General features: G+C 40.0%; 1 protein-coding gene across 12 annotated transcripts in view; it reads left to right on the top strand.

The window, feature by feature from the left end:
* The window catches only part of SMARCA4 (SWI/SNF related BAF chromatin remodeling complex subunit ATPase 4), a 98,788-nt gene extending 75,944 nt beyond the window's left edge, over positions 1-22,844 (top strand). For 6 of the 12 annotated variants that reach the window (XM_074311722.1, XM_074311697.1, XM_074311703.1 and 3 more), the window contains 12 exons: positions 1,060-1,226; positions 2,528-2,691; positions 3,959-4,186; positions 4,524-4,619; positions 4,901-4,978; positions 5,974-6,201; positions 8,190-8,443; positions 18,409-18,517; positions 19,134-19,235; positions 19,692-19,824; positions 20,279-20,418; positions 22,352-22,502. In XM_074311722.1, the coding sequence (XP_074167823.1) occupies positions 1,060-1,226; positions 2,528-2,691; positions 3,959-4,186; positions 4,524-4,619; positions 4,901-4,978; positions 5,974-6,201; positions 8,190-8,443; positions 18,409-18,517; positions 19,134-19,235; positions 19,692-19,824; positions 20,279-20,418; positions 22,352-22,384 (1,732 nt within the window). In that variant the 3' untranslated portion in view covers positions 22,385-22,502. Of the gene's footprint in view, positions 1-1,059; positions 1,227-2,527; positions 2,692-3,958; positions 4,187-4,523; positions 4,620-4,900; positions 4,979-5,973; positions 6,202-8,189; positions 8,444-18,408; positions 18,518-19,133; positions 19,236-19,691; positions 19,825-20,278; positions 20,419-22,351 lie in introns of all 12 variants that reach the window. The other 6 variants (XM_074311749.1, XM_074311740.1, XM_074311787.1 and 3 more) reach the window with 6 other exon arrangements.
* The last annotated feature ends 446 nt before the right edge of the window (positions 22,845-23,290 follow it).

Here is a 23,290-nt window from a genome sequence, read left to right as displayed (position 1 = left end):
CCAGTTCTTTTCCACCACAAAAAAATGCTCTTAGGAATCTTTCAAAACCCATTCCTTTCCTCTGTTGATTGGGTTTGGGGTTTGAGTTTTCTTAATACATTGCATGATTAACTTAATCTTCAAACAAACATTTTATGATACAGGGAAGAATACTATGTAATAAACTGAACTGTTACAGAGATTTTTTTTTTCTCTCTCTCTCTCTTTTTTTTTTTTTTTTTTTTTTTAATTTTGCTTTGGTAATTGGGATTAAGTAACTTGCTCAGGGTCACATAGCCAGAAAGTGTTAAGTGTCTGATATCAGATTTGAACTCAGGTCCTCCTGACTTCAGGGCTGGTGCTCTCTCCATTGCACCACCTAGCTGTCCTATTAGAGATTTTTAAAAATATGTAGGTGTTGACTTTAAGAAGACAGTAACAAAATTGCTTTGTTTGTGTTCACGTCTTGAATGTTCTTTTATTCGTTGTTTCATTTTTTTTCGTATTGCTTTTTCATGTCTACAGTGCTCCCTAAGTTGGAGCTCCTCTGTGTAACAAATATGTAAACTCAAGCAAAACATATTAATACTTTGACCATATCTGAGAAGGCCTATGTGATTCTGTACCTTTTTTCATCATCAATTGCTTGATGTCACAATTATTTCTCCCTGTTTCTTATAATCATTACCTAAATTGTTCTTTTAATAATCATCACCTAAATTGTTTGCTTGATTTTGTTTATTTTACTTTTCATCATTTCACATAAGTATAAAGTATAAAAGAGCACACGTGTTTGAATTTGCATATTCTTCCTTTTGAGGCTGTCATATTTCATTCCATTACATAACTTGTGTAGATATTCCCCAAATGATGGTTATACATTTATTTCCACTTCTTTGCTACCATATAAAGTGCTCCTTTAAATATACATGTGATTTTTCTTCATTCTTAACTTGCCCTTTGGTCATTATCCTCTTCAGTGTTAAAGTAAGCATAGAATCATAAAAATCTTTCTCTTTTTCCTATCTCATAATCCTTTTTTTCCATATCTCATGTGGTTTTTGGTCTTTTGCACACCAGCCTGGATTTATATCGAGCCTCTGGAAAGTTTGAACTCCTGGATCGAATTCTTCCCAAGCTTCGAGCAACCAACCATAAGGTGCTCCTTTTCTGCCAGATGACCTCTCTCATGACAATAATGGAAGATTATTTTGCTTATCGTGGCTTTAAATACCTCAGGCTTGATGGTGAGTTTAACAGAGAACCTTTTATTTGAAAACTGTATTATAGTTTAATGATTCCTTTCCCTGAATTACTAAAAGCATCTCAACTTCCTCACAGAAACCCTGTGTAGGAGGCAAAGGCTTCAAGGTAATTTTTTTTACAGATGATGAAACTGGTTTTTGATTGTAAACCCAGTCTGTTATTAGAAACATATTTTAGACCTAGGATCCAGCTCTGGTCCCAGTATTCTTCTGCCTGCCTGTCAGGTACTTGAGTCAGGATGAAGATGAAATTCCTGCTGGCTGTCTTCCCTACTGGGTCCAGTTCAGTTTTGCATTGTTTAGTGACTAAGCCCAATCTTAGTTTTTAGTTAAGGATTCTGGCTATTTTGTTATATCTAGAAAGTTGGCAGGAAGTGTTTAATTTGCATTTACAACTTGAAATAACCTCTCAATTTTGCTTAGAGCTCCTTTGATCACAGTTGATAATGACCAAAGAGGCCTGGAAAGCTCTCTGCTGTTCCCACAATGCAGTCAAATTAGTTTCCCATAAGTATAAGAAATTAAATGACTATGTTCATTACTTGGTGAGAATGCCTGCATTTCCCAGTCTGGAGAGCTTTTCCTTTCTGCCCTAAAGGATTTCTAGAAAGCAGATGGTTTACTATTCATTGGAGCTAGAGAAACATGATTTTTGTATTCTTACCCTTAGAAATGTTTCTCTTTGCAAAGCAAGAAGTTGCCTCAGTAATAATATAGGACTCCACAGCCCAAGCTACCTGCCTTTATTTCTCAGGTTAGTGAAAACAGTAATTTAGTACTCCATTCACACCTGACACTAAGGTGACCTGGTTGGTCACTGATATCTTCTTTCATAGGGTGCCTTTCTGACTCCTTTTTTTGGGGGGGGGAGGATGGGAGGAGGGTCAGTCTTGCTCATAGTTAATATGCCTCATACAAAGGACCATTCCCCATAGCCTCCACCACCACAGTGTATTACACAGTCAAGCTCTTGCCCAATCACTTAAAGCACTTATTTTGGGATTTTTGTGAAAAAATATATTGAAAAATAAAGTTAATTCATGGTATAAAGTAAATTTTAAAGTGTTTATTCTTCACATATTATGCACATCTCCTTAAGTAACTATTTTCATAGATTCAAATGACCCCATAGTCATGTTGGGGGGCTTGATATATATTTAAGAATATTACAAAATTTAAGTGTGAAGCTGCTTATTTCTTCTTGGGTTGGTCATTTTATTTAGATTTCTAACTCTTAAATGATGTCAAAAATCTTAACCCTTTGCTTCTTTGATGCCCATCAGGAACCACAAAAGCTGAAGACCGTGGTATGTTGCTGAAAACCTTCAATGAACCAGGCTCTGAGTATTTCATTTTTCTCCTGAGTACTCGAGCCGGGGGTCTTGGGCTGAACCTCCAGTCTGCAGATACTGTGATAATTTTTGACAGTGACTGGAATCCTCACCAGGTAAAAGAAAAATGATGCTAATGGAAGGGACTCTTGATAGAGATTCCAGAAGCAAAGAAAAGCTTTCCACCTCTTTAAGGGGGGATACAGTAATGGCTCCATCTTAAGTTTAAATACCAACTTTCCTGTTTCAGATATTCTGAGTGGTTTAAAACATGAAGTGCAAAGAGAACCTATAGAATCTCTTTCTCTAAAGATGATTAAATTCCATCTGCCTTGGATGGTATTAGTGTGAATTCACTTGGAGACAAGTAACTGAGCTGGATGACCTCTTGAGAGCCATTCTTTTACTGTCTATAAAAGCACAGACATTATCAATATTTACAAGTAAACCAACGAATAGCTCATTTAAAGTGCACCGACATGTAGAGTTGAAATAAAAGTCATGTTGCCTTCCTTTTTATACCTGAAAACAGGTGATGTTCTCAGGCTTTCATTCTGTGCAGAGTAAGAGATAATTCCCACAGCTAAAGAGAAAAAACTCAGCTAGGGATTTGCTCTTTGTATTTTCTGCTTAAAAGCACATGAATGCAAAGCCTCCTTGTGGAGACTTAAGTACTACTTTCTTTGTCTAGTCTAGTCGCTGGCTGCCTTACCTACTTTGGCTCACTTAGTTCCTTACTTGTGTGTTGAGATGTGACCCAGAGAAAATCGCATCTTAATCTAAGCAAGAATTAAGTTTGCTTGGGTCATTTGCTATGCTCTTATTTGTGCTTAGGGGTGCTAGCGTTCTGTCATGATCAGGGGAAGCGCTCAGTAAATATTTGTTGCTTTTGTTTTATTCATGAGGCAGCCATGAAAGAGAGTGTGTGGGGTGAAAAAACAGGTCTTTCCAAGAATGAAGTAGTAAAAGCTGAGCTTTCTTCCCATAGCCTTGAATTCCAAAGAAGGTGAAAGCAAGCTTCTGAAGTAAAACTAAGGTAGTATGTCCTCTTTCTAGGCCCCCTCTAGAGGTGGTAATGGCTCTGGCCTCAGCAGCTCCTTTCATGATTTATGGAAAGATGAGCTGGTTTTCTCAGTTGCTCTACTAAAAACTATCAGCAAAACCAGCCTTTAGATTTCACTTCTCTAGAGGCGTAACTCCCTCTAATAGTAGAAGCTTTTTAGACAACTTTATGTTACACTTGGGGGTGTTTCAGCTATACCAGGCATGTCTTTTCACAAAGACCCAGCCTTCTGGGTGTCATTTAAAGAACCTTTTCCATTATTGTTATTATTTCTAGAAAAATTTGAATTGAAATGACAAGCAAACAATTTTCTCTTTCAGGACTTACAAGCACAGGACCGTGCCCATCGTATCGGGCAACAAAATGAGGTCCGAGTCCTCCGTCTCTGCACAGTTAATAGTGTAGAAGAGAAAATCTTGGCTGCAGCCAAATACAAACTAAATGTTGACCAGAAGGTTATCCAAGCTGGTATGTTTGACCAGAAATCCTCCAGCCATGAGAGAAGAGCTTTCCTCCAGGCAATCCTAGAGCATGAGGAACAGGATGAGGTAGGAGGCCTGACGGACCCTGTCCTCTCTCTTTCCTGTGTGAATGGTGAATGCATGAGTACCTTTCTTTTTTTTTTTTTTTTTTTTTTCCATAATTTTTTTTCCCTTTTTTCCTTTTTTTTTCCTTTTTTTTCCATTTTTTTCTTTTTCTTTTTTTTTTTTTCTTTTTTTTTTTTCCTTTTTTTTTGCTCTTATTTTTTTACATCCCTGGAATAAAGGGAGTGTGGGCTGAAAGGAAAGAGGATGAGTACTTGCTTTTCTTTAAAGTGACTTTTAGTGCTGGTGAAAGATGCCGGATTGACAGCCCTGGAGACTGAAGTCCTCTATTTATCCACAGAGCAGACACAGCACGGGCAGCGGCAGTGCAAGCTTCGCCCACACTGCCCCTCCGCCAATGTGCCTCAACCCTGACTTGGAGGAACCACCTCTAAAGGTGAGAGGGGTAGTTCAGTCTCCATGCCCATTCAATCCTTGGCTTCTATGCTGAGGTGGCCAGCAAAGGGCCAGATCTGACGATGTGTGTGTGTGTGTATGTGTGTGCTTTCTGTTGCCATGTGGATACTTGTCCACTGGAAACTGGACTGAGACCTCCACCTCATTTCCCATGGACCACCGAATAGCTGTCAGGTGGTAAAGACTGTCGGTGTTGAAATCCACTCACTTCAGCTCCTTTTAGAGTCTCCACAGTAGAATTAAATATTTAAAATCTTGTAGGAAGAAGATGAAGTTCCGGATGATGAGACTGTTAATCAGATGATTGCCCGACACGAAGAGGAATTTGATCTTTTCATGGTGAGCTTCAAAGGCTGGGGTAGTTATAGTCAATAGAGAGAGCCACAAGAAATGTGGTATTTCCTGCTTAAAGGAACTTAATTAGGAGAAAACAGAATATGAACATTGAAGGGATGCTTTTAACAGTTTGTGTGCAGCTACAAAATTGTTTCAGAACCTTGTTTTTAGTAAAATACTAATAATACTAATCAGGATTTTACTGATAAAATACTAATAATACTAACCCAGGATTTGTTTGGAGAGTGAGCGAGCTCCATCATTCCTAACAAACTCTGAGGGGTAGACCGGAATTAAACTCTTTATTTCTCCCATTGGCATATCTTGTGGTAGGCACTGCAGTAATTGTGGTCTTCATTATGATGTGTTGACTTGCTGAGCTTGAATGATTTTCTTACAAGGATAATTCAGTCCATCAAGGGCTAATATCTTTGAAAAGGAAATTGTAAAATTTCTCTTGTTTATTTTTTCACTAGTTGTACATTTCTAAATACCATCTCTCTCAGAATGAAAGTAGTGACTATATAACCTTAAGTTAGGAGCCCTTTTTATCCCTTGAGGTATACCTGTGCTACCTTGTAAACCTGACCCTTGGGGGTAAAATGATGTGTTATTTCCAAAAAGGTTTAAACCTTGGTATCCTTGCATCCATGGAATAAACCAGAGGTCTATTCAAAACATTATAGAATGGTGCATTGAAGGAAAGTTCTCCAAAAGCATCTGCACCTAAAAAGTCAAAACTATGCTGTATCTCTCAATTTGACTGTGTTCCATGCTAGAATAGAAATAAAGTCACTTTATGAGCTATAGTTTCTCTTTTTGTGTTTATGGAGAGCCTCTCCATCTAAATACAACTTAGATATCTAATTATAATGTATATTGGGACTTTATCTCATTGTCACCCAAGGACTTTCTAGCAATAGAAATAGGCAGTGATCTCTTTAATAATTGCTTATGATTTTCCCATGGCCCTCTGAGTTCCTTTCACTCTGTTTTAGCGAATGGATTTGGATCGTAGGCGAGAGGAAGCTCGAAACCCAAAAAGAAAGCCACGCCTCATGGAAGAAGATGAGCTTCCATCTTGGATCATTAAGGATGATGCTGAAGTTGAGAGACTGACTTGTGAGGAAGAAGAAGAAAAGATGTTTGGGCGCGGCTCTCGCCACCGTAAAGAAGTCGACTACAGCGACTCGCTGACCGAGAAGCAGTGGCTCAAGGTATATACTGTAGGTGATGGCTTCATTCTGCAATGATTTTTTTTCAGACTACCCTTGTTAGAGTTCTGGGGACCTTAGTTTATGCTGAGAAACCAGTCTCCTGCCTAGTGGGTTACAGTCTTTACTGAGGACTTTATTTGAAATCTCACTGACTTCCAACAGTTCTTACTCAAATTTATTTTTATTTCAGCGTCAGTGAAGCTTAAGCAACACAGATGTTAATACAGTTCTAATTCCTTTGCAAGAGAATTAGGCTCTCTTGATTTGTATTGCCTAACAGATATCCTCTGAGGATGTGAAAATTAATCAGTCTATCTAAGTTTATGTCTGTCTAGGAAATGGTGGCAGATATTAGAAATAGTCTCCTTTCAGCTAGACATTAATGAACAACTGACAGATTTATTTTCTTGCTATGTTGTTTTTTTTTCTATGCATATTTCATTCAGAATACCACCTTTCTATTAAAGTGCCTTATATGAGACAGTAACTTATCATTTTATCTGCTTTTTAAAAAAAATCTAACAGACTAAAGTCTATACTGAGAGCAGAAGACTGGGTTCTAATGTCAGCCCTTTGCAATAGACTCAAGTCAGAAAGCCTTGAGTTCAAGTTCTGCCTGAGATGCAGTCTAGCTATGTAGTCCTGGGCAATATAATACAACTTTCCTTACCCTGAGGTTTCTTTATCTGGTAGAGAGAAAATTGGATTTGGGAGCCTCCCTGGTGTCTTCTAGCTCTTAATTCTATGATCCAAAAATTTTTTTAAATGTTTCTCTTCCCTTCTTTACAGAAGTGCAGTACTATGGGCACACAATTACATATACTCTTAGATTCATTTTTCCTGACCTGCTTTTCCTTTTATTAAATGGGATAGCTTACCAAAAAGGAGATGATGCAAAAATCAAAATATAAATTTTTTTAAATGTTAAGAAACCCACCGTCAGAGCTTGGCCTCTTATTTGATGATAAAGTCAGCTACCAGGAACTTCCTGGTCAGAGCATGACCCACTCTGATTTCTTTCAGCTAATAAATTCCATTTAAATGTTGTTAAAAACCAGGGGCTGACAGAGTACTATGTTATAGATTTGATATTATCCCCTCAGAAAACCAGAGGAAATAAAATATATGGTTTTGAAGTAGATTCAATTTGGTTTCTAGGGAACAGGAAGAGGCAAATAATGGTGCTCATGTAGTGACAGAACCAGCCTTACTTGTCCCACCAAGACACATTTTTGCTCAGTTTCATTTTCAGATAACTCTCCATGCTGATTTGCTTTTCTCTACCAGACTGTCCAAAAGTATATGCACACATTTGTAAAAAATATTAAATGCAGAAAAAGAATAAACAAGCCTGTTATATCAGGGCCGTGTGAGGATGAAGCAGTTTGTGCTTCTGCGGCTTCTGAGTTCAGAAGGCCTAGAGCTGTGATGAAAACCACTTCAAAGAAAAACATTTTCTGTGGACAGTGCTGGAGGTGGAGGTCTGCATGGCTTACTGGATGGAATGGCAAAGTCTAAGACATAAATTCAGCTCCTAAAAGGAATACTGTTTTATAAGGAAATAGAACACCACTTTGTAGAGAGGCCTCTGCTCAAGAGCCATGAAGTCCCTTGTCTTCTTGGGCAGGAAAAATTGACTAACAGATATAAACTATATATAGAGTCTTAGGGTTGGAAGGGAACCTTAAATTTAATGTATTCCAACTCTTCATTTTACCAATAAGAAAACTTGGACCCAGGGAGCTTTAGTCCAGTGTTCCTCTTCCTTTAAGGGTGAAATTGCCTATGGGGTGTTTTCATTTGTAGCACTCATTACAAAATTTAGATAGCACAACAAGTGAATTGAACCAGATTTGGGATGTATGGCATGGAGCTTGCCCTTAACTGTTAGCTGCCCTTCCCTTAGCTTTGTGTATGAATGAGTTGTTTCTGTTGTATTCCTCTCCCTAAATAATCTGGATGGTGGTTGTTCTGTTTTACTACCACTGACCTTGAAGGCCATAGAAGAAGGTACACTGGAGGAAATCGAGGAAGAAGTTCGACAGAAGAAGTCATCTCGGAAACGCAAACGAGACAGCGATGCCGGCTCTTCAACACCTACAACCAGCACTCGCAGTCGTGACAAGGATGATGAGAGCAAAAAGCAAAAGAAACGTGGCAGACCTCCTGCTGAAAAGCTCTCCCCAAACCCACCAAACCTCACCAAGAAAATGAAAAAGATTGTCGATGCTGTGATCAAATACAAAGACAGGTAAGTGAAGAAAGGGACAGAGTAGCCCCTTCACTTTGTGACTGGTTCCTTGGCTGTGAGCAGGAGGATGGGGTGCAGCCAGAGTCCAGTGGGTGTCCCTACCAGACTGGCTGTCTTTAGTTGTGCTGAAGGAGAATTTGGCTAAATGACATTTTCTTGTGCCTCCTTGGTAATGCCAAAAATTAGAATAGAATGGGAGGAGTCTGTGTTCAGAGGTCTCTTCAGAATCTACATCTCACCTCATCTTGATTCTAAATTCTGTAACTTTCAACAGACCCATTTTACCAGTCATCTGCTCTCATCTAGTGAGCAAAACCACCCTGTTATGTAGTGAAGGCAAGCTTTTGTCTATAGCTTTTTATATCTCCTTGCAGACTTTATGTAGGCTTTGATTTGCTACCTATCCTCTGCCTTTCAGTTTTGTGTTCTCCGTAGGTAGTTACAAGCTCTCATCATTTAAGGCCCATTGCATTGAGTTGTTTTCAGAGTGGTATGGTATATGCAATATATAGTGCAATTGAAGCATGTCTACCTAAGAAGTATTACAGTTACCTGTGTTTGGAGGTATTTAGGATTTTGTGTAAGTCTAGAAAGCACAGTAGGGAAAAATTCTAAACTTGCTTTAGTGCCCCATTTGACTGCTTCACTAGGCCCAGCAGCTTTAGAAAGAAGTGCCTTTTTCTGAGATCTTGAAGTACTTCTTAGGAGCCCTAAACATCACCAGTAAGGGAGTTAAGACCTAGCTGATATCTAAAAAGATGGAAGGAATAGGTCTAAAAGAGATTAACCCCAAGAAATACCTGCTTTAAAAGTAAAAAAAAAAAAAAATTATGCTAGGGAAGTTTAAGTTGGCTGTATTCTTGATCAAGATAGTTTGGGTTTTTTTTTTATTTGATCTTGACTAATTAACATTTTATATTCTATTATTTCCCTCTGGCCAGATTTTATGTACAACTACTGGACCCTAAACTCAATCTATGGTTCATGTTACTCTGTTGAAAACATTTCATTTGATAAGTTACCAAATGACTTTACTTTCTGTAATTTTTAATACATTTCAGTAAGATCTGGCATGTGAAGAAAAGTTGCAGAGGCTTAGACATTATTGTACTACATATAATACTAATATTAGGGGGATATTTGGACTACCATCTTACAAGGGACATATTGCTCAGAACATTTACACTTAGTAAAGCTATAATATAAATAGTATATATTTCTTTAGGGCTTTAAAATTTAAAGAATTTCCCTACAATAATTATGTAAATTGGAAATATAAATATTGTCACCACTTTAGGGCTAAATTATGGCTTATATAGATGAAGTGACTTGCTAAGGGTTATACCACCCTTAGAAATGGGGAGCCTCACTGCTTCTCATATTCCCAAGTCATGTCCATTATCTCAACTCTTCCTGGGAATGTGCAAAGCAGGGGTTCTCAAACTAGAACCTGATGCGGCCCGCTGAGGACGTTTATGCGGCCCGCTGGGTTATGGCAAATGGGCTGAGGGGCTGAAACGGTGTGAACTTTTGTTTTTACTATAGTCTGGCCCTCCAACAGTCTGAGGGACAGTAAACTGGCTCCCTATTTAAAAAGTTTGAGGACCACCGGTGCAAAGCCTCAGGCGTGATACTATGCCTTTGTAAGCTTTTTTCAAGTATTCATGGAACCAAATGGAAGAATTATGGCCTCCTTTTATGTTTGTTTTCAGCAAATCCAAAAAATATCCCAGGTATTAAGGGTTACAGTTAGTAGTTGTAGATAGAACATTGCCTTCTCCACCAGAGGACACTGTAAAGGGAGATGTTATTGGAACATGTTTTTTATTGAAACTTAAAACTCTTTAAAACACAATTGCCAATCCCAGAATAGACAGCAGATTTCTTCAAAACTAGTGACCCAAGCAATATCATTCTTTAGGAGAGGGGAGTGGATAGTTAGACCAGGTGACCTTCAATGACCTTTTCCCATACTCATACTAATCTTCACTGATGAAGTATCTCAGGTGTTTCTCAAAATTGAGAATGAAAAGCTGAACAGATCTAAGAACATCTAAGGAGATGTTACAGAGAAGCAGATTTTGGTTCAAATGTTTGGGGAAAATTCCCAACGAGCAGTGCTGGCCACATGTGGAATGAGCTGCCTCTTAAATCACATTCTCGTGCTTACAAAAGTTCTTCAAGGAAAAGTAATAGAGAAGACTTCTGCTCCAGGATAGGTTGGGCTAGACCTTGAGAGTTCAGCTATTTCAAAGAGGCTGTACTTTTGGAACAGAAACAATATTTCCTGATCTAGGACAACCCCTTGTGGTAACTTTCCTCCATGCTGCCTCTTTGGGTCCATTGACCTTGCAGGAATTGGTCTTTTGATGACTAAATCTATTCTCTTTCATCCTTTTATTTTAAGATTATTCTTGGGTGTATTGGAGGATTCTTGTCATTTTCCCTCATCCAAATTGAGAAACATTGATAGAACTCTTATTGTGTACCCAAATATGCTCTGAGAACCTGGGACACTGATTGGATGTGTCGCATAGTAACTGTCCTTGTAAGATGTTCACATTAAAAATAATCAGCAATAATTCCAGGGAGTGTGTGCTAAAGGAGATTGTCCTTGGAGTGATAGGAGCTAATGCACTCTTGAGAGTTGGAGAATGTGTATTGGGCAAATCCCTTTTATTTTTGTGAGTCTATTTCCTTGTGAGTGCAAAGATAGGCTAAGCATGAGTAGGATCATGACTAAGGATCAAGAATGGCATAAATTTGGAAATTAGCTGTTAGAAATAGAAAATAATAATTAGGAGAGAAGGAAAGTGAGAGTTCCTCATAGCAAAAAAACCCACAGTTTTAGTGCTGTGCTGGTGAGTACAGCAATTCATTGAGGCCATAAGGATATTGTCTGAACTATTCAGTACCTTTTCTGAGGAAAAATAACCCAGGGGAGGAAAAAAGCACAGGAGGACTATAATCTGTATTTGGCCAGAGGAAGGATCAGCTTTTTTTCCCTCAAATATATTTTCATTTGTTTGTTCAACATTGTTTATTATATACATTAGGGCTGACTAGAAAATACAAAAAGAAAAGCAAGCTTCTTTCTTCAAGGAGTACATTGAGTAGAGTGGAAATTGTGGATGGATCAAGCCACATGTTGTATGGGTGTGACTTTATTCATATACATACAGGTATAGTAGGACAGGCATTAAATTAGGGGGGATTCTGCAAGGCTTCTTGTGAGAAGGGGCCTTTGAACTGATGGATTTTGTGAATGAGAGATAAGGGAGTATGTTAGAAGGATGGAAGGGGAGAAGAAGGAAGCATATATGTAAATATCTAGAATTGGGAATTACAATACAAGTGAAGTAGCCTGGTTAGAACATAAAGGGAGTAAAGGAAAAATCTAGAAACACAGGGCCTCCCAGCTGTACATCTGTCCTCATAGAAGCTTACAACTTTCTTTTGATCCTTTACTATTATTTAAGCCTTCACAGGAATGCTGTATTTAGAACATTGTTCAGTTTTGAGAGGAGTTTGGAAGGTGTGCAGACAAGCTGCAATGCTAACCACAGTTTTGTTTCATTGCCTGAGTACTTCTCTTTGCAGTGCTAGATAGCCATGCACTGGTAGTACTTAATATATGGAACAGGAGATACAAAGGCAGGGGGCACTTGGTGCTGAGGATGGTAAACAATGTCATTTCATCACCAGGGAGTGAGTGGCAGATAACATTTGGGGCTAACATGCCTTCACAAAGGAAAAGGGATTGCAGTTATATCCAAAAAGATAGTTAGGATTTGGTATCAAAAATTCAGTTCTGCAAATCTCTAAAGGCCTACTGTGTGCAAGGTCATGCACTGGATGCTGGGGAAGTGTCCACTCTCAGTGTGATATGATTGTTAGAGCACTGGACTTAGGGAGTAAGGGAGACAAGGATCAAATCAATGCTCTGCCCCTATGACCAGGGGCCAGTGCATTTGAACTCTGAACTTGGCTCCATGTTTTTAGAAGGAAATCTAGAATTGTGCAATTGAATAATTTGTGTAAAACACAGTACTAAATCATTCAGTTATTATTGTCTCACCTTTTTTTTGATGGCATTTAAATAAAAATGATCCTACAGTTATCCTTTTGAACTTTTGTTCCAATATACTTTTTGTTGTAGTATATAAACTCATCCTCTATGGACTTAATATAAGCATTCTTAGTATAGTAGAAAAGACAATGAGGATGTGAATTCCTTTGACTCTGGTTTTGCCCCTGGTTTACTTGGGATCAGATTTTGGGGTCCTTTGGTGCCGAGTTAAGGAATTTGTATTTTATACTATAGGGACAGGGAGTCTATCAAAGGTGTTTGATAGAAGAGGAACCCAGATAGGGGCTCTAATTTTTGGTCAAATGTATTTATGAGTTTTGAAAGTTTTCTACAGATCTAGGGGAAAAATTTCTGGGATTGCTCTTTTTTTTTTTTTTTTTTTTTTTTAACTTTCACTAGTATTTTATTTTTCCAAACATATATATAAAGATAAAGATAACTTTCAACATTCATTTTTTTATAAGATTTTGTATTCCCAAGACAGCAAGCAATCTGATATAGATTAAATGTGTATAATTTCCATATTTGTCGTGTCGTGCAAGAAAAATCAGACCAAAAGTATATTTCAATCTATAGTCTCTATAGAACTCTTTCTGGATGTGGATGGCATTTTCTACGGGATTATTTTATGTTGATGGCTCCATGAGCCTATCAGTGTGAACACTTACTCCCAGGACATAGGTCTCCACCCTCCTGTGTCTCTCCATCATGTGTGATATTTATCCAGGCCTTTGTATAATTACTCTACTGAAGATCTACTTCCTCTGGTTCTTCTCATGTTTCCTGGATACCTGTGTGACACTTGGGCTGTCCATGTGTTCATCTTTGCTAAATAATCATCACATATCTTCCAGTATAAGTCTAGAAAAATGTCATTGTGGGTCCAGCTCAGTTTCTCTGTTCGTTTATCAACTCTCCTGAGGACCTCCTTTTGAGTATCAAGTTATCAGTAATTAGATTCAAATTAGATGATCTACAATCCTTGTGATTCTAACTACCATCTGCCCCCTTTCCTATTGCAGGCATAGCAAAATCAGTAGGGAACTAATTCCAGAGGGTTCATATTTTTGTTGGAAGGATCACTTAAGGCCTAACACCTAGCAATAAGCTGCTCTGCAGTTAGTAAATGTAGTCCTTGGGTAGCAATGTGTCCCAAGGCCTCTACTTGAAGGCTTTTTCAGCTGGGTAAGTGGAGGGTAACTGTGGTAACTGTGATACCATGAGGAAGCATCTGAGGAAGAAACCTGGGTTAGCAATTCTAGCAGTTTCCTTGTTATTTTTGTTCTAGTGTTGATTAGTTTCTGGGCAGATTTATATTTTGATTCTTTGTCCTACTGTTTCTCTACATGCATAATATAGATGTGGGAGTACCAAGGACTACAGGGGGGAAAGAAACAACTTGAAGCATCTCTGATTCCCTCTTTGTACATCGTCCTGCTCCTGGGTCAGGTCATATCCCTTTCCACCCCTTGGTAAAAGATAAATAACTTAACCATGGCCAAAAAAGTCCAATGTGATGGCCAACTCTCTGATTTCAAGCTTCTCTCCACTTAACTAGTCTGGTTCTCAGACAGCATATGGCCTATCACTCAGCCTGCCTGGCCTTGGAGGATCTAAGCTTCTAGCCATGCTTTGGTAGTAGAGAGAAAGAAGGGGAGGAAATAAGCATAATGTTTGTGATGAATAAATACTGTGGGGGTATTGCTTTTGAGTGTGGAAAAGCCAGGCCTACACGTGTGCAGCAGGCTGATTCCAGTGCAACATTCTCTTAACAGTACACAGTCCCGTCTCATAGACATGCACAACCCCACACACCTCCAGGGGCATCAGGATTCGTCTTGTTGGCCCATGAACCTCCTCAGCCTGCCCTTGAGTTAGGGACTGACCATGAGGTGGGTTCTTGTGGCTCAGGAAGAGGAAGTGACTTGCCTTTGGTCCGAAAGCTAGAAAGGGTTGGAGCAACAGCTTGGAATGTGGGGGTGCTGCCATCAGCATCCATTCCTCCATGCATTTCCTGTAAAGATTAGAAGCCAGGAGCTTACTGCCCTGCCCAAAGTATGCAGGACAGAGAAACATCAGAGCAAGGGGGTAGAGTTGAAAAGAAGTTGAAAACAACTACTTCATGAGCCTGTGACCTGGAAATCCACATAGATCCTGAAAATGCCCTCGCTCTTGGAAGGTAAGATTTTACATTTATCTGAATTCAGAATCATCCAGTTCTATCTTAACCCATTTCCACAACCTGTTCTTTGCTACAGCAAAGCTGCCTCCCTCTGCAGCCTGCCTGCCAGCCTCCTTTGTGGCTAGGCTGGGACCTGGGGCTGCTGGGCAGTCCAGCGGTCACTCTGAGCAATTGTCTCTGAGGTAGTGTAGTTTTGGTAGCAGCCCACTAAACTGCTCTTTGTTTTTGTTTCTTATTTCTCTCTGCAGCAGAGTGACGAGCAGTGTGTAATGTGTAGAAGCTTCTCCACACTAGCCCAAAACAACATGACTTATAACTGTTGAACTATGGAAGAGCCATTTCCAATTGCACCATATTATTAAAATGGCCAGACTTGTTCTCATCTTTAAGACATGTTCTGCAGATTTTTTAAAAAAATCCTCCTTGGTCAAAAGTGAAAAGGACCTTAATGAAGTTCAGTCTGGTCTAATTCTTCCATCTTCTGTGACATCAACATCATCTGCAGCCAAACAGCTACAAACAGTCAGGAGGAGTCGTACCAGCTGCCCCCTTTGAAGGCAGGGATATCCCTCCTTCCCCAGGGATCCAGCAGCCCTTTCTCTGAGCTTTTGTAAGAGTCACATTGTCTGCTAGCAAATCTATGTTAGCGGCTGGGAATCCAGTTTAAGCAGATGAATTTTTTTTAATGACTAAGACCAGAAGGTGGCGATCTCTAACTAAATATCTTTCAGACTGGAAGCATGAACACTGAGACAATAGGAAGTACCAGCAAACTGCTCCTGCACAAATCCTGGCAGAAAGGAACACCCTAGTCTTTCTTTTTACTCAGAACTTTGATGAGTATTGAACATCCTGGCTGAAAAACATGGCATCTTCTACTAGTTCCAAGACTTGATGAAGCCTTGATAACTGAAGGAGCAGGTCAGGGTTCTGAAGAGGAAGCAAAGCCTGTTGTGACCACAGCACAAGTCCTCATGGCATATGAACAAAAGAGTAGGGAAGCATGGAGCCCTCGTTCCTTCTATGGCTGCTATCTCAGAAGCAAGCAAGAAAGGCAACAAGCTCATAGCCCTCAAATGGTAGGACAGTCCAGTAGGGCAGAGAGGCACTGAGGAAGGTTACCAACAACTTTAAGAAACAGTTAATAGTTTGGGATGGTAAACTATCTTAAAGCATAAGAAATGGTATACCTTAGGATGGTCAGCCACAGAGTTCCCTGTGATATTTAAAGCAGGGGATGCCTTGAATTAGATGATGCCATCTGGCCAGAGAAACTACCCAAAAGCTCCTAGGTGAGCAGAGTGGAAAAGAGAGGTTTTGGGCTCAGAAGACTTGGGTTTACATGCTGAACTTAATGGTGATATAACTGGGATTATGACTGAGCTGCTTCAGATTCTTTGGTTTTGTGGTTTACGTAATCAAAAGAAGAGGCTCCTAAACCTTGAGAACTAGAAGGGAACATGAAAAAATCTCTTTGTTAGCCTGCTTAATACAATTGAGGACCTTCAGCCCTAAACTGTTTGGGCTGGGACTCACAATAATACTCCCCCCTTCCTTAACTTCCTTGGACTGAAGACCAAATGCAAGAAAATGTAGTTATATGAACATTAAAACATTAGATAAATGTAAGTTATTTCAATTTATGTACAAAAGACAATCATGTGAAAGAATTTATTATGAAATGGAAAGAATTTTGTTAACATGCTGCTGTAAATGGTAAATAAACTTAATGGACAATATTGTTGCATTATAAGTAATGAAGAATGTGAATATTCAGAGAAACACAGAAATATTTGTTTGAACTGAATCAAAGTAAAGAGAGTGAACCCAGGAGAGCAGTGGACATAATGACCACAGTCATGTGAACAGGAAGACTACTCTGGGAGGTGTCCAGATCCAGAATACTAGCAGGGACTCCCATCGATTCCTTCTGATTCAAACTCAAAAATGCTCCCTTGCTCTCTGCTAAGAAATGGCACATCTCTGCACAGACAAGCACATTCGGCCACTCACAGGCACTAGATTGGGCAGTTTGATTTGACTGGTTTTTTGATCTCTCTTTTGTAAGAGATGGTTCTACATAGGGGAAGGGTTATTGTTGGGGAATGATTGTTGTATAAAACAAATTATATCCCAAAAAACTTTAAGATTTTTTGGAAAAAAAATATTTTTATTGTCAACAAAAGCTGCTGTATATCTCATTTCCAAAATTTGGAAGCAGTAATGAAGAGCATCACATTTAAGTTAAATCATTCCTGCAGAAAAGACTTTAGCAACCATTTATTCCACCTTTCTCCACGAAACTGAGGCTCAGAGAAGTGATAAAAAATGTTTCAGGGTCAAAGTAGCAGTAAACCAGTTGCTCTCCTGTGTTCTTTCTATTCTGTTGTGGGAGTCTCACTTAGGTCATGTGGCCTTAGGAAGGAATACTTAGCATCATGACCTGAGAGCTAGACTGAGTCAGGAAAACCTATATTCAGCAACCTATGTTGCGATACTGGACAAATCACTTACCTGCTCTCAACCTCAATTTTCCCATCTCCAAATAGTATTTGACCAATGTGGTTGTTGTAAGGATAAAATGAGATAAATATAAGCCACCTTAGAAACATTAAAGCATGGCTGCTATCATTTGAAAAGAACTGGTTTACCAATAAGCTAACAGATTTGGCAAAAAGCCATACCTCTTTCAGATAGTTGGCCAAGGACTATACTGCCTGGCATAGTGTTTGTGGGCAGAGCCTTTGTCCTACTTGTAACTTCTGATTCTTCATATTCTACTGCTGAAGCATATGAAACAGTTTGGGGAAGTAAGTTCCTCTTAAAAGAGAAATAAAGACACCAAAGATTAGAGGAATTTATCTCAATTTCAGTTTACCAGAAGGTCTAGGGCAGTCATAAACATGAAGCTTCAGAAGTAGCTGATACTGACAACTCATAAAGTGATTCTGAGAAACCTGGGTGTAATCAATGAGTTTGGAGAGTTAGTGTGATTGACATCGCATGTCTTTTATGGAACTGAGCACTTGCTGTTACCTTCCCAGTGATGGACAGAGAACCTTGTAACACCCTTAGAACACAAAACTTCCTTGCTTTATTCTGATGGTTTCCTGTGTCCTTTGTTGTTTGCCTACTTGTCTTAAACTGGAAGAAACTATAAGATATTCAGTTCTGTGGAAGTCTAGCCACGTACCTCTATTTGTAACAAAAAATAAAAACATTCAAAAGTTAAATGGATAATTAAGTTGTGGTTTTTGTCTGAAGAAACTATAGTTTTTATTTAATATTTCAAACCCAAGCAAAATGAACTGTGCCTATATTGTCTTAAAATCATAAATCTGAGTTGGCTGATATATCTGAGTGTGCATATTCTTACCTTTCCCACCGTAGACCTACTGTATTTCTCCTCCAGCAGTATCAGTTTCTGTCATATTCTCTTTCGTCTTTTTGTGCTATTTAGTTAGCCTAGGTCTCGGCATCTCCCTCCCTTCCCTAGTTCCCATTAGTCATACCCTGGAAATGGAAGTGTGAAACCCCTGACGTTGTGGTCATCCTTATGCTTGTTTTGTGAAGCTTGTGCTCCCCAGGAGGGTCCCAGGCAGGGGAGGAGATGGGAAGGGCCAGCTTTGGGGTTGGGTGCCTGGCTGAGCTGGTAGTTCATGCCTGGTGGGTGTGTGTCCCCTTGTTTTGTAGTAGTAGTGGACGCCAGCTGAGCGAGGTGTTTATTCAACTTCCTTCCCGAAAAGAACTGCCAGAGTACTACGAACTCATCCGAAAACCTGTGGACTTCAAGAAAATAAAGGTAACATTGCCTTCCAGATTGAAGAAAAGAGATTTCTTAGCCTATAAGCAAAAAGTCCCCAGTCCTGCCTTGTTAATAAAACATTTTTAAAATAGCCTAGACAACACCCCTACTCCTGTCCCCTAATTTTGCTCCTGTTACTTGTTTGACTAGCCATGACCTGTTATTTCTTGGGTCATGCAAGGTCATTTCAAAGGAGCCCTAACCTCATGGGCAAAGACCTCAAATGAGTTGGTGAGACTGCAGGTAGGGTTTTTCCCGTGGTCAGCAAATACTAATATGGAAAGTGCTGGGATAAGACCTGATTTAAGCCCTATGAAATAGAATGAGTTTTTCAGCAAGATAGTTAACTTTTTTTCCCCCATGCAGGAGGCAGGGTTAAATGAATTGTTCAAGATCATACAGCTAGTAAGTGTCACATGACTGAGGCTAGATTTGAAGTTGGGTCCTCCTGACTCCAGGACCAGAATTCTATCCACTGCTCCAGGACAGTTATCTTTTGAATGAGTAGAGGTATATAGGATGATCTTTGGGGGAGAGATAATTTTCTATCATTTGAGCTCTTCATTATATACCAAGTCTTGACCCTGCCTTTTCTCTCTCCCTTGTTTCCCAGGAACGGATCCGCAACCACAAGTACCGAAGTCTCAATGACTTAGAGAAGGATGTGATGCTGCTGTGTCAAAATGCCCAGACCTTCAATCTGGAAGGCTCACTGGTAAAGATCCAGCACCACAGCCTGGGAGGGGACAGATGGAAGAGCCCATCCCCCAATTTCAGATGCAGCCCAGCCTCCCTTCCTTTGTCAACAATTGAGACTAACCATGGCTGCATTTTTAACTTTTCTTGTTGGGCTCCTGGACATCTCTAAGGCTGGTGTGATCTATGCCAAGAGAGAGGGCCCCACGTGTGAAATCTAGGCCATTTGCCCCCTGACCTGAGAAAATAACTTTCACCCTACCAAAATGGTGCATGTGTTCTTCCAAAGCTGTCGATCATAAATGTCCGCATTCAGTAGAACTCTGTAGATTCATGTTCCCGCCTCTGTCCCTTCTCTCATGAATGTTGTTATAATTTCTGCTTTCCCAACACCCATGTTAAAGATATTGTAAATTCTGCCAGATTGGCTTGGTTTCAACTATTCTTCCCACTCTCCAACTCCCCTTCCCCTTAGATCTATGAAGACTCGATCGTCCTACAATCTGTGTTCACTAGTGTGAGACAGAAAATTGAGAAAGAGGATGATAGCGAAGGAGAAGAAAGTGAAGAGGAGGAAGAAGGGGAAGAGGAAGGATCTGAATCTGAGTGTGAGTTTGCCTTGATACTTCAGACTTGGTAGTAATAGTATCATAACCAGACACCTTTAGTCACACTGGAGAAACAGGAACATGAGAATGACAGGCCTGGAGACCGGCAGGGCTTGTGCAGGAAGGAATGGAGAGATCCTGTCTCTTGTGTCATTAGCAGGGGGAAGATGGGTTTTTTCTCTTTCACAATGTAAATAACCCCCAAGTTTGGGGTCCTGGGAAGTTTAATGGTTCTCATATGCCCTTTTGGTACCACCTATTCTATTGTCCTGGAAGAAGAGTGGATTTGTGGATTTATACCCTGACTTCTATGATTCAGGGAGGGCTGAAAACTGGGAAAAGAGAGGAGGTGAAAGGCTTTTGGGGATGCTCTGAGCCTATAATCAGTTTCTTCCCTTGGTCCTCAAACCCCAACAAGTACCCCCCAATCTTATACCCTATTACTCCTTCTCAGCTCGCTCTGTCAAAGTGAAGATCAAACTTGGCCGAAAAGAGAAAGCACAGGACCGATTAAAGGGTCGGAGACGCACCAGCCGGGGGTCCCGAGCCAAACCAGTAGTGAGTGATGATGACAGCGAAGAAGAACAGGAGGAGGTAAAGATCAGAGGATCTTGTTTGTAAAAGGCAAAACTGGGGTACATGTGCAGTCTGGAAGGAACATCAGCCAGAGTGCACTTTGTTGATGCTCTGCCCCATCCTTTTCAAACTCATCATTAACTCAGGGGGCCAAAACCAGAGGAAGCCTGTCAGGCCGCCCAGTCCTTTTCAACCAAGGAAATTGAGCACTGGCAAGCTAATGTGGCTTTCCTAAAGTTACTCACAGGCAGTAAGGGGCAGAGAGTTACAGTAAATGCCTGCTTAACATGGGTAAAAGTCAAGTACTTAAATCCTCTAAAGAGATCCTATAAGTTATCCTATAAAGAGATTCCCTCCCCCCACTTCAGCAAACATTTATATTTGAGAGCCTGGGTCCTTTCTAGTATAGACTTTGGTTACCAAGAACAGTAATCATTTTTAACATTCCATAGAGTAAGGTCTTATAACTGGAAGCAACCTTGGATGACCTCATAGGCCCCCAGCCCTCACTGCCCAACTCATCCTCTGATGTGGGGCAGCAGCAAAGCTTCGGTGACTTCTAGGCCTGGAGCAAGAAACCAGGGCCACTGTGACTCCAGGGGGTTTCTGGGGGGGAGGAGGGGGGAGTGATGATCTTCTTACATCTTCCCCCACCTCCTCCTTCATTATCAGACAGGATACAAAGAATTTAGTAGCCCCCACTCCTAAGGGACTGGACTATCTCAAGTTGCCATGTTGGGATAGCTGATCCTAACCGTCCCAGGACTGTTTCTGGCCCAAAAAAAAAAAAAAAAAGGGCAGAGGTAGCTTTGATCAACCTTGTTGATATCAACCAACAGTTTTTCTTGATTTATTTTTATTTAAGCCTTTTTGTCCCTCTTTTCAGTTCCTGCAGGCTAAGCTTCCATAACTTTCAACTGTAACTTTCAAGCTGGGATTTCCTATAATGTCCCCTAGGTTTTCATTGTCTATTCTGAAGATGTCATTACATTAAAAGGGTCTTTAAAATATAAATCTTTTGGGCTGATTGCTATGTTAAACTGAGACTGGGCCCATTAGGAAAAGCTAACAACCTCTAATGAAAAAAGTAACCACTGTTAAATAAGGAAACTTTTAGGATTAAAAAATCTCAGTACCTTAGCATGTATATGTCACAGAGTTACATTTCAACGGGTCTTTAAAATATAAATCTTTTGGGCTGATTGCTATGTTAAACTGAGACTGGGCCCATTAGGAAAAGCTAACAACCTCTAATGAAAAAAGTAACCACTGTTAAATAAGGAAACTTTTAGGATTAAAAAATCTCAGTACCTTAGCATGTATATGTCACAGAGTTACATTTCAACTAATCTTAAAGGAATTAGGATTAGCAAAGCAAATAGGTTCCTAATCTGTGTTTGTCATCTAAAACAGATATTTTCAGTTTAACCACTATTTCTGCCTGCCCTGAATATAAATGCTGGATATGATAGACCAGAAATGCCACAGGTTTACAAGATACCTGCATTTGTGAAATCCTGCCTAGTACCCGAGGCAGTCATCTTAGGACACAAATCCAATAAGTATTTTATTCTATTTCCCAGTAAAGGTGGAAGCCTACCCTTCATCAGGAAATTAACTAAATGTTTCTTGACACTAACTGGTCCATTTCCCCAGAAGGATAAGTTAGAATGGTGTCATCTTGTGTAATGGCAAGAGTACTTCTGTGCAGTCCCAGAACCTGCATCTGAATCCTGGCTGCTTTTCCTAAACGACCTTTGAACATCATCTTTGTGGGCCTCAGTTTCCTCATCAGTAAAATGAGGGGGTGGGATTAGATTATCTTCAAGTCCCTTCCAACCCCAAGAGTGATGTGGTGTTCTGAGCTTCCCAGATTCTGGGCAGTTCTGAGAACCCTGCCTGCCTGCCTGCCTGTGTGCTCACCAGCCTTTTTTTGTGCCCTACTTTTTAGGATCGTTCAGGAAGTGGCAGTGAAGAAGACTAAATTGGACATTCCACGGTGTAGACCCCCGAGAAAGTCCCTCTTCCTTTAGCTGTAACGGGTAGCAACAAATGTAGTATCAGACTTCAGTAAACTGTATAAAAATCTTCCATATTTATACTGCAGAGAAGATGTAGGACTGTTTGTGTCTTGCCTTGTCCTGACATCAGTAGCGTTTATAACAGCATTAACTGTTTAAAAAGGAAAAAAAAAAAAAGAATTATGAATTGGGGAACACTTGATATCTATTTTTTTCTTTTTCTGGCAGTACTGTTTCAGTTGCAGTATTGAATCACTGTAGTTTAAACTGTGGATGCATGTGTGTAGCCGTCCACTACTAGTACTGTATTTTATTCAACAGGTCAAAGTCACCAGGTCCACCTGTCCACAGGGGACACTGACCCTGGTGAGTGTGTGTGTGTCAGCGTCACTGGATTTCAGACAGTAATAAATTAAACAGAAAGACTCTCTGGTGGACTTATTATCTTTACAATATTCATGTGTTGCAGTCATTTCTATAACGCTCCGCCCTCCTCCCTCAATGCCTATCCTGCTTCCAATATAGAAAGCAGAAGAAAAAGGGGCAACTAAAAGGTACAGTGCATAGAGCACCAACTCTGGAGTCAGGAGGATCGGGGTTCAAATTCAGCCTCAGATACTTAACACTTACCAGCCACATGACCCAGAGCAAGTCACTTAACCCAAATTGCCTCACCAAAAAAAGAAAAGTAAGTTAAGGACATAAAAGCTGAAGACACCTTGAGCTTGAAAGGAGAGTTACTGCCTGAGTAGGAGGATAAGACTCCTGGTTCTGCCTTCAAGAGCAACGATTTTCTGAGGTTCATGTTCTTTTCTTTCTTTTGTTTCCCCTCAATAGTATTTTGTTTTCTAATTATATGTAAAGATAGT

The sequence above is a fragment of the Sminthopsis crassicaudata genome, chromosome 1 (assembly GCF_048593235.1).
Source record: "Sminthopsis crassicaudata isolate SCR6 chromosome 1, ASM4859323v1, whole genome shotgun sequence".
In the NCBI taxonomy this organism is placed as follows: domain Eukaryota; kingdom Metazoa; phylum Chordata; class Mammalia; order Dasyuromorphia; family Dasyuridae; genus Sminthopsis; species Sminthopsis crassicaudata.
This window is presented reverse-complemented; position numbering and strand designations above follow the sequence as displayed.